The sequence below is a fragment of the Vespula vulgaris genome, chromosome 2 (assembly GCF_905475345.1).
Source record: "Vespula vulgaris chromosome 2, iyVesVulg1.1, whole genome shotgun sequence".
NCBI lineage: Eukaryota > Metazoa > Arthropoda > Insecta > Hymenoptera > Vespidae > Vespula > Vespula vulgaris.
Genome location: NC_066587.1, coordinates 10,965,116 through 10,976,195, shown reverse-complemented (window position 1 = coordinate 10,976,195; position 11,080 = coordinate 10,965,116). Strand labels below are relative to the sequence as shown.

General features: G+C 25.4%; 3 protein-coding genes and 1 long non-coding RNA gene across 5 annotated transcripts; 2 read left to right on the top strand and 2 right to left on the bottom strand.

Annotated features, from left to right (window-relative positions):
- Nucleotides 1-3: 3 nt before the first annotated feature.
- LOC127072679 (uncharacterized) lies at nt 4-3,337 on the top strand. The gene is made up of 2 exons (XR_007785573.1): nt 4-313; nt 2,449-3,337. It is a non-coding gene; the product is annotated as an uncharacterized LOC127072679 (long non-coding RNA).
- On the bottom strand, nt 1,309-3,908 carry LOC127072674 (venom acid phosphatase Acph-1-like). The gene is made up of 7 exons (XM_051013263.1): nt 3,502-3,908; nt 3,077-3,199; nt 2,847-2,957; nt 2,471-2,736; nt 2,077-2,360; nt 1,784-1,992; nt 1,309-1,655 (listed from the first exon to the last, which is right to left on the bottom strand). The coding sequence occupies exons 1-7, from the start codon at nt 3,508-3,510 to the stop codon at nt 1,422-1,424; spliced, it is 1,236 nt and encodes a 411-aa protein (XP_050869220.1). The 5' UTR covers nt 3,511-3,908; the 3' UTR covers nt 1,309-1,421.
- A 2,348-nt stretch (nt 3,909-6,256) lies between these two features.
- LOC127072675 (venom acid phosphatase Acph-1-like) lies at nt 6,257-8,527 on the top strand. 2 transcript variants are annotated; one of them, XM_051013264.1, is made up of 6 exons: nt 6,257-6,537; nt 6,667-6,783; nt 6,886-7,099; nt 7,377-7,579; nt 7,647-7,988; nt 8,217-8,527. In XM_051013264.1, exons 1-6 carry the CDS (start codon nt 6,457-6,459, stop codon nt 8,469-8,471), a joined length of 1,212 nt encoding a protein of 403 aa, XP_050869221.1. In that variant the 5' UTR covers nt 6,257-6,456; the 3' UTR covers nt 8,472-8,527. The 2 variants fall into 2 exon arrangements, 1 of the variants encoding a protein (XP_050869221.1); XR_007785572.1 differs by having other exon boundaries at nt 6,258-6,537; nt 7,647-8,117; nt 8,217-8,358.
- Nucleotides 8,493-11,006, bottom strand: LOC127072672 (uncharacterized). Its single transcript, XM_051013259.1, has 5 exons — nt 10,847-11,006; nt 10,670-10,772; nt 10,150-10,527; nt 9,187-10,043; nt 8,493-9,108 (listed from the first exon to the last, which is right to left on the bottom strand). Exons 1-5 carry the CDS (start codon nt 10,877-10,879, stop codon nt 8,662-8,664), a joined length of 1,818 nt encoding a protein of 605 aa, XP_050869216.1. The 5' UTR covers nt 10,880-11,006; the 3' UTR covers nt 8,493-8,661.
- Between the last annotated feature and the right edge of the window lie 74 nt (nt 11,007-11,080).

The following is an 11,080-nucleotide window of genomic DNA, read 5'->3' as shown; positions in this document are numbered from 1 at the left end:
TATATTATTCAAAAAAATGCTGCATGTGGTATATATATATATATAGTCACTTCACTTTCACTATATACAGGTTCTAAAAGCTTTGATTAATAATTCAAGAATATATCGAGCGTATCTCATAGAACACCTTTTTGATAGAAATTAGAGATAAAATATTATTTTTTTATTTTTTGTTATTTTTTTAATGATAAAAATATCGTGTTAAGTTATTTGAGAATAATTTTATACATTAGAACTTAATAAAGACTAAGTAAATTATTTAATCTTTGTATCATAACCAATCGAACGACTAACTTCAAGATCCAGCAGTATCGTAAGTTGATTGCCATAACATTAATTCTTATTAAAAATTTATTCTATGGAATTTCTCCGATACATTTCTGAAATATAGGTCAAACTTTTTGGAATAATTTATATATTGTAACATATACAAGTTGCTTGCATATGTACAATAATAGATATGGAAAATACACAGTTGTGGATTCTACATATTAAAATAAGAAAAAAGTTTATATAAACATATGCCCGATATAACGTTTTCAGGTTACAATTTCGGGTTAAAAGTTTCTTGTTACAAGTTGTAAAATCAATAGTTTACAAAACTTCAGTTAATCGTGTTAAACACGGTTGCCAGAATTCCATCATGAAAGAATATAGGACATCACATTATTCCCACTGCCACTCTATACGTCACTACATCACGTGATATAAATTGTGCCTTATGATACGTCGTCACATGTCTAATCTAACCTAACTCTACACTACTATACTCCCACTACCATCTGATTCTTTTCCTTTTCTCCCCAATATGGCAACAGAGGTTGAAACACTTCGCCAACATATCGATTGAAACTGCTTTGAAACAGCCATCTGGCCAATCTAACGCGTTCAACAATCAATGATAAGACATATTGACGCCTAATTGAAGCTAGAGCTATTCATTTCAAGTAATTTCCTTGAAGGTAGATAAAGAGTTATTACAACATAAAACAAACTGTAACTCGAAAACAAGTTCATATTGGTTTATTTTTATATAAACTTGTTTTCTTGTTTTAATATATAGAATTCATCCTTGCTGTACATTTCACATGCAATTGAACACCTTGTATATATATCCATTAATTATATATGTAATTGAAAATACATAAATTGTCTGTTTAAATAAATTTTTAAAAAATAGATAGTATATGCCAATTTTAGAAGTTAAAAGTCGCAATACATTATAGTTTATTAATCATGATTTTAATAAATTTTGCAATAACAAAAAGATAAAAATATTATCAAAGGAAAATTTATGTAAACCAAAAATAAAGATAAAAAGAAATTTTTATTTATGTTAGCATAAATTCAATTTTCAAATGATTCCAAATATTTTTCACTGTATATATATTGTTAGATTTATTTAAACAATATCAGAATCATTATATTTTATTATTTATATAATTCTCTATGATATTGTATAAATCAGTATTCTTATTAGGATAATATTTTTGATCCGCATAATCTGTAGTTGTTGTTTTGTCACAAACCATATCTTTGTCTGAAGGTATATCATTAATTATTAATTGTAAAAATTTATTTAATGGACATATGAGCTCACAACCTGGAAGTTGAACTACTTCAAGCTCTGGTGGAATTCCCAGATAATGCAATACCTATAAATAAAATAAATAAAACTTGTAAATGATAGAAGATATGTGGTAGATAATTCATTGTTTTATAGCATTTTAAAGTACCAAAAGAATAAAAATTAAATTAAAATAATAATATATAATTAACATACTTTGACATAATATATGCCTTCTTTGTATAAAAGTTCCATAATAATACTACTAGAATATGCAGGAATATGTGGTGTATATGCATTCAAAGTATACAATAAACTAGCAATATTTGTTTCATGACCACTATATAGAAACAATTTCCTTCCTGTTTTCAAAGTACCATTCACATATTCCATCATGTTTTCTACAAATTTTTTAAGAAGGGCTCCTGTAATAAAATAATTTAATAAGATTCATGATATACATATGTAAATAAGAATACATAGTATCAAGTTATCATTAAATTTTATACCTCCATAAATTTTTCTTAATGATTTATTATAATTGCTTGTTTTATAAGCAAAAACAGTGGCATTATAAAGTTTACCATATGGAAATATGGACTTTGCCCATGCAGGTAAAGGAAGATTCATAGAATATATTGCCATTAAACTATGATACAGATTGGCCATATTTAAACTAGTAGTAATATTTTTTCCTGTTAATTTTGTGAGTTCTGCAGTTAAGTCTTCAAATTCAGCAAATTCTTTTTTATATTCAGATAATTCTAAAACTCTATCGTATTCTTCCAAATATCTGCAATCGGGAAATTGTATATTTTTATATTTGTAATAACGAATATAAATATAAAAATGAAACAATTTATTTCAATCGATTTTAATAGACGAGAAAAAAGTAATAATTACCGAGGACAATCGTCACTAAGAAAAAGATTATCATCGACTTTTGGAACGTATTCCGAAGGAATCGGTTGCCATTCCAATTGAGGATTCCATATTTGAATACCTTTAGGTGGAAAGAGTCCTGCGAGAACGAGTTGTAACGATGCTTTCGTTCTATCGTAATCCGAACTTCGAGCTTTGACTATACTTGGTGTGTATATCTTACCAAAATAGTTATCATATCTTTTTCTAAGAAATTCTCCTAATTTAAATTCCCGCACTATACCATTCTAAAAATTACGTAATCGATTATGATATAAACGCTTTTGTGAGAGAAAAATAAAAATAATTAACAGTATAATCGTTACAAAGTAATTAAGAAGGAACGAAACTAACATACATTTGTTAATTGTCCTCTACCCATCGGATAGAAGTCATAATTTATATAGGGATCGTTCGGATATCTTTCCAGCTTATTATCATCAGGCGTTCGATCTCCATGCCTAAATATCTATTATGTATAAGTTATATAAATTTGAATCAGTTATAAATAAATGAATATATATGTATGCGCGTCTGTGTGATTGAAATCAGTAAATTCAAAAAAAATACAAGAAATATTCTTCTTACCACATTCAATAATTTTAATTCCAAATTTTGTTCTTCCTCTGCATACGCGAATGTTAGACTTATACAAATAAGTAAAACAATCGAATATGTATATAGGTATTGATTTGAGATCATTTTGTTAAACTGAAACAAAAAACAAATCTATGATAATTATAATCAAAAAATTTTTTCGTATTGTTTGTGACATGTTAAACATAAAAAAGGAACAATTATTTTCATTATGACAATTGAAGAACAAAATAAAAATTACAATAATATGAAGTACGCAATTATTTAATTTTTTATTGAAAGTAAGTCATACAAAGACGATCGACACATTTATGATAAAAATATAATACTTAGTTTTCCTCCTACACTTTTCAATTATTACGAAAATATATATCTTTTATACCTACCTTTTATATCTTTTATACCTACATACTTACTGGTTTCATTCCGTTGATTTATTTCCAATATACTGTTAATTTATGTAGATTCAATATGTTCATGCAAAATTTCAGAAAAAATAAATTTCAAGATAATAGTATAAGGGATAATGCAGATGAGAATACACTCACGTAAATCGCACACATAGATTACGATTGATTAAGTACATTCATTAAACACTCTAACAAGCTCAATAAATTGTAATAAATCATGAAATATTCATGACTAAGACTCGTTACACGTTTATATTATCATTCGATAAGAATAAATCGATATCGAATGATCGAATTTGATCTTATGTAAATAAAAATAGATGAAAACATGAAAATGAAATCGTTAATATCGAAATAATATAAATAAAACATGTAATGTCGATTATACCAAAATTGTTTTTCGAAAGAGAAAAAATATTGTTACAATAACGTGTTCTTCAAAATAACAAGTAATCTTTATCTTTAAACGTAAAATCTAACAATCTCTGTATACTGTATTTTATCTTATCAGTACTTACTAACGATTAGTTCTTTTATTATCATTATTTTAAAAAGCAAAAAAAAACAAATTTAACAATATAAGCGAAAATTTTCAAATTAATGAATAATTATTTAATCTACTACTAAAAATGCTTACAAGTATCAGCTTTCTTCTTCAAGTTTTGACACTAAACAGAGATAAAATCGTCAAAGCTTCTTCTAATATAATGGAGAAGCTCGTACCAAAGAAACTGCTTTAGACCGACTGCCAGCACTTGTTAGAATTAATGAAACACAAATTTTAAAATGTACAACGTTTACGTAGCCTCTTCGAAGTAATATTCTGTGTTTTACGATAAAATACTACCATTTATTATCTGCAATTACAAACAATTCGAATTTTCGCATTACTAATATAATGCAACAGTCTAAATATTTGAAATAATGAATATAGTTACAGTATGTTAAAACTTTACGATCCTATCGAAAATATAATATATTTTCTTCTAATCCTCTGGCCTTTATAATAAATTAATAAATCTACTCGTTTCAAAATAAATGACATTAATTAAAATTACATCGATGAGTTTTACCTTCTGTAAATTACGTTCACGTCTCACGTTTTGTTTTCTTGTATAATAATATTATAAAAATGTATTTCGTTTTTTTTCCCACAAAGTTACTGAATTTTCAATCTACTGAAATACCAAAAATGTTAATATCCGTTAAAACGTACAACTCATTGATTACAAACGATTCGTTCAAGTCGTAAGTTCAAAATCATCCGGGAGTTTTGCTGCGGGTACTAATGAGAACTCTCGTAGATTTATTTATATTTAAGACTTATCGCGAGCGACATACAATTAATCAAGTTACCGAACGATTATCATTGCAAATTGTAGGACAATGCTACGTCGAGTATGTGCGGGCATACTAAATTATTTCGATTTCAAAATTACAATAGTACGATCGCGATTACCTAATAATTCTACGTTTATTTATAATCGGTATAAAAAGAAAATATTTGTAAAGTAAATTAAAAAAATATATATATTTATTATACCTATTATAAATCAATGCTGTGAATTACTCATTGTAATTTCTTTTCTTTCATTTTACAAAAAGAAAAAATACAGAATTTTTCTATAAGAACCTCACAAAATGATAACACTGTTTATCGCTGACATTACATTATCCTAGTTTTTTCGAATTTACAAACATAAGTAATTTCGTGTTATACGTGGCAATGATAACGATATGAAGAAAACATGCCCACAAAAATTCAGTTATCTATCTCATTAAAATTTCATGATTTAAATCGCACTTGATTAAATAATGGAATATCATTTTTATTACAGGATCTATTGCAAGATTATTTTTAACAGATAACTTGATATTTGCGTCAATTCACAATTTTTCCTTTCATTAAGTATCATTTTATCATTTTCTTAGAAGAAAAATAATGCACACTTTTATATGCGTTTTTTTTCCGTAAATGCTCGATGATAATTTAAATCTCGATAGTTAGAATTAAACTATCATGTAATAGAAATATACTTAAACTGTTATGCGAGATAAGAAAATCAAATAAGAAAATCAAATAAAATTACTTAAATACAAAGCAATGCGTCATATAAACATAAATAAATTAAATTATAGAAAACGAAAGAGCAATTTAAAATGAAGAGATTAAGAGTTATATTTAGAAGTCATAAAATAGCTAATGCGTGGTGATTTTAATGCTAGAATAGAAAAGGGAAGATGGAAGCTTTAAGAAACTGAATAAAAAGATAGATAAAAATATTCAGAATGAAACAGACGATAAAAAGGATAAAAATTAGAGAAATTATTAGGAAAAAAAGTTGTATCTTATCTCAAATGAAATATTTCTTTTCTAATTCTTTTTTCAACTTCCATCAATAATTGTCATTATTTTAATGATTCGATTTTAACATGATGTATACGATATAAACCTTAATTCCAAATAAAATGATGATTTTATATCAATAAACATACTTATCATAAAAAATATTTCACGTATATATTAGATCCTTGTTTACTTGTCGACACAATACAGATACATAAATTTTCAACAAGATCTTCAACTTGATAACGCGATACTCTTAGCTGAAACATAATAGTCTCTAATTCATTTTGACGAGGTAGTTTTATTAGTCAAAAGATTATCAGTCTTCCCCTTCCTCAAAATGAGAAAGAGATCTCATTCGATGATAATTGTAGTTACACGGAGTAAAAGAAACTACTGTGTCAAGAAGAGACGCTCTCGCGTCATTTAATTCTTATCGTGTTTGGAAGCAATTTACATGCTCCACTTTAAATGAACCATTTTGTCGGATTATTATATGCTGACGGATAAAATTTAAAACGTAGAAATTGTGTACTGTGAAAGTAAAATTACTTCTTAATGCGATTCAAATTTCTATTTACCTATACATCAAACGTGAATAAAGAAGATTTAACATGGATGTGAAGCCATTATTTATATTCCTTATTTCGTTAACGTTTACTCTTGGTATCGAGGAATTAAAACTTCTACAAATCGTAAGACAATTTTTGTTTAATTTTTACATTATATATATATTGTGTAATATATATATAAACTGTGTAATATATATATATATATATATCAACTATATATATTGTATAATATGTATATATATTATGCTTCAGATTTTTATGCACAAACAATATGTACCATATCAAGATATTATGAGAAATAACATGACATTATTGTCTAATAATTTTTCATACCATTATATTAATTCAATGACGAAAGATATACCCAAGGTAAGATTTTCGTCATACACGGAAACTGGTTATATAAAAATACTACGTACTACTTTATAGATAATGCTAAATATAAAGATTACACTAATTAAATGTTAATAGATTGGTAAAATGAATATGTACAACCTCGGGGCATATTTACGACGAAGGTACGACAAATTCTTAGGTGACGTCTATACAAGCAAAATTATGAAAATGCGTACTACAGAATTTCCGTTATCACAAATATCAGCAGAAATTGTTAATGCTGCACTTTGGCCACCATCGGAATTACAAAAATGGAATAATGATTTAAATTGGCAACCAATACCCTTTGGTTGGTAAAAGATAATTACGTAAATATAGAAAAATCCTTTATCGTTCCATGCATGTACATAGAGTATTCATTTATACATTTATATATATATATATATATATATATATATATATATATTGACATATATATATATATATATATATATATATGTATATGACATGACATATATATATATATGTATAGGACATGACATATATATATATATATATATATATATATATATATATATAGACACACACACATATATATCAATCTAAATAAATAATAATATCTATAGAATACACAAGGATGGAGAAAGATACATTATTCTTGGGCACTTACTGTCCACGTTTTAAAATAGAAGAACTAAAAGCGGAAAAGGACATGCAAAAAATAATATTGCACCATACACCTTTATTTCATTACGTTTCCAACCATACAGGCATAAAAATGACAAAACCATCTGATATAGAATATCTATACAATATTTTATACACGAAAGTAAGCTCTATAATATATCTATCTAAAATATAATAAGAATAATAAATAATAGATAAATTAATTATAGGCTGCCTATAATTTATCGTTGCCACATTGGGCAACTGAAACATTTCCAGATGGAGAAATATATAATGTAACGTTGTTGCAATATGATTTACTATCAAAGACAACTATTCAAAAACAACTTAATGGCGGAACATTTTTAAAAGAAATCATCGTAAACGCATTAAAATATATTCAAGGAAATATAACGAAAGATAGAAAGATTATGATGTACAGCGGTGATGACAGAAATATTGTGGGTATTTTGAAAGCATTGAATCTATGGTCACCACATATACCATCCGAAGCAACTTCGCTTATTTTCGAATTGTATTTTAACAATGTTACATCTAAATATGGAGTAAAGGTTTGAATATTTTGATTGTTGAATATGATTGACATATATTATTGACATATTTGAAAGAAAAAATTCAATAATCAATTTAGGCACGAAAATAATTTCAAAATCATAAAATTATGTTAATGAACAACGCTAGTAAGATAAAATACTTTTTAAAGTGTAACCTCAATTTTTATCTAAAATGTAAATTATTCTGGAACTATCTTATTGTTAAAAAATATATTTCTGTTTCAGATAAATTATTATACAGGTATTCATAAAGAAAATATTTTCCTAACACTTCCAGAGTGTTCTATAATTTGTCCTTTAGACATATTTTCAAAAATTGTTTTGAATTCAGTACCAGTCAATGAAGAATCGTTATGCCAATGGACAAATGACTCCTTACATACAAATATGACTTCTGAAAATAATGCCAGTAATCAAAACTTCCATAAATGGATAAATACTATATTATTGTTAATTTTAGTAGTTATGATGTACAAATAATTTTAGAAAACATACAAATGTGTATCTAAATATAATATAAATAATATTTTAAGTAAGTCAGATATATATACATTTCCTATTTTTTTCTATCTTTAAACAATATAATAAAATGAAATTCTTTCAACAATTTATTCATCATATATTTCTTATCATTAACTTCACATATATATATATATAAATAATAAATATATTATGTAACCAACATGAGATATAATTGTCGTGATTTTTCTGCTAATAATGGAATATCATCTATATAAGTCATCGTAAAAGTTTCTAAACTATTTGCCCATTTTTCTATGTTTTTCTGTTCTTTTGTCTTCTCATCAAAGACTTGGTCTATGTTCCATTGCTTGAGCCAAAGATTTGTTACTGATGGTATAATATCGTGTTCAGTATTATTTTTGTTATTATGAATGATAATGGTATATTTTTGCAAACAAATTCTTAAAGCATATAAAATAAGATGTACTATATTAATTACATTATGAATGCCATGTAATTTTTTCTTAAATATATTCTTTAAAGTAATTTGAACATCATCTAATTTTTTGATAAGAAAATCAATGATTTCATAACAAATATATGGAGAATTACAAAATTCCAAAATGATGGATATATGATATATTTGTAACGTTGTCTGAAAAAATAAATTACACATTTACTGATTATTTGCAAAAAAAATATATGATAAGAATACAAATTGTGTTTAATTTACCTTATTAAAATTTGTAACTTGATATATTTCTTCTAATATATCTTCTATGGTTTCTAAAACTACACGACCACATATATCAGATTTCATCTCTAATCTAAAAATATTTGAGAAATTTAATATTGCATCTAAAGCTTCCTTTTCTAATGTATCAATCCAATATTTTCGTTTTAAATGTTCTTTAACAATATTCTCATTTTTAAAAACCCTTAAAATTATTTGTATTGATTTTATGACAATATCATTTGTTTCCAATGTTCTAAGAGTAAAGTTTACCCATCCAGTCGAAACATTTCCTTTCGTATACTTTGACCTTTTTCTCGATATATTTTCTATTTCTAATTTCCGTTTTTTTTGTAAACATTTATTATGTATTTTTTCATTAATACTATTAGAAAAAACAATGGAATCTTGATCAATATTTAAAGTATCATATGCACTATCATGTTTTTCAGAAGTATTACTTTCATTATAATTTAAAGAATCATTTCTTAAACTAATTAAATCTGGTGTAATAAAATGTTCTTCATATATATTGTCCAAATTTTCTGAATGTATTGTTAATTCTTCATCTGACTCTGGAATGATTAGATGTTCAGGTACACATTCATTTATTGTGTATAAGTTATTCCACCTTTGAGGAGTTAAAGGATCTGACTGATCTTCTATATTATTTATATTTGTACAATTTTCTTTTTCCTTGTACAATTCTTTTGAATCATATCCATTGAAATTGTAGCATGGCTTAGAAGACTTAGAACTTAATGAATCCATATTATTAAATTCTTTATTGGAAAGAATAGGACTAGTGCAGATCATTTTTTTCTTATAATTTTCTTGCAACTTAGAAAGCGATAAATCTATAATATTTTTGTTCTTTTTATTTTGTATAATTCTACTTTTTAAAATTAAAACAGAAAAAAACATAAAAAGAAGATAAAATAGTATAAATAACTAAATGAATACCATTCACATGTGACAAAGATTGTACAACATTATGCTTAGGAACTTTCGTAGATACATTAAATATCATGTTATATTCTTCAACAGGAATTTCACGCATCCTTATTGCAACCGATTTCAACCATACTATAGCTTGAAGAAAACTTAAATCTGCTTTGCATTTCGTCAATGGGCTAAGAGTTGTATTATCCACTGATTTCATAAAATTCTTTGGTATTTCAAAGATATTTTTACAGTAAGAGCAAATTGAGTGAAATAAATCATTCTTTTCTGCACGCAATTGTTTCTCCAGTCTTGATATATTTAACTCTATCAATAAGTCTTCTAATACAGGAGAACATATTTCTTCATCTGTATGTGTGACACTAAAATAAGTACGATCTAAAAAATATTTATTATTAGAAAAGAATGTAGATTTTTTTCTTTTTATCTGTATATGACATATTACATGTTTAAATCATATAAATTTTTTAAACTATTGAATGTAATAATATACATATTAATATGATATTTATATAATTACCAGAATCATAAGAGTTTTGACTTGTATCATAATTTTGTACCTGTTTCAAAGCTTTTAAAATTTTATTCCTGGACTCAACATGTTCATCATCCAATTCATTTCTCTACAGTTATAAAATCATTAAAATTATTTACTTAATTTTTTGCTTTATAAATTTTTTAAAACAAAGAAATATACCTTATCTGAGATTTTTTTTGCTTCGCGTTGCATTCTTTTTCATATGGTATTTGCGCATATTAATTAAAACAAATGCATAGTATAGATCTATGCAACAATAAATAAATTATATAATAAAATGACATTTTTTCTACATCTATTTAATTATGTTATTTATACATTACGATAAATCACAAAATCTTTATTCGGAAAACTTCCCTCCATATTTCATAATATCATTGATACCACTAAATA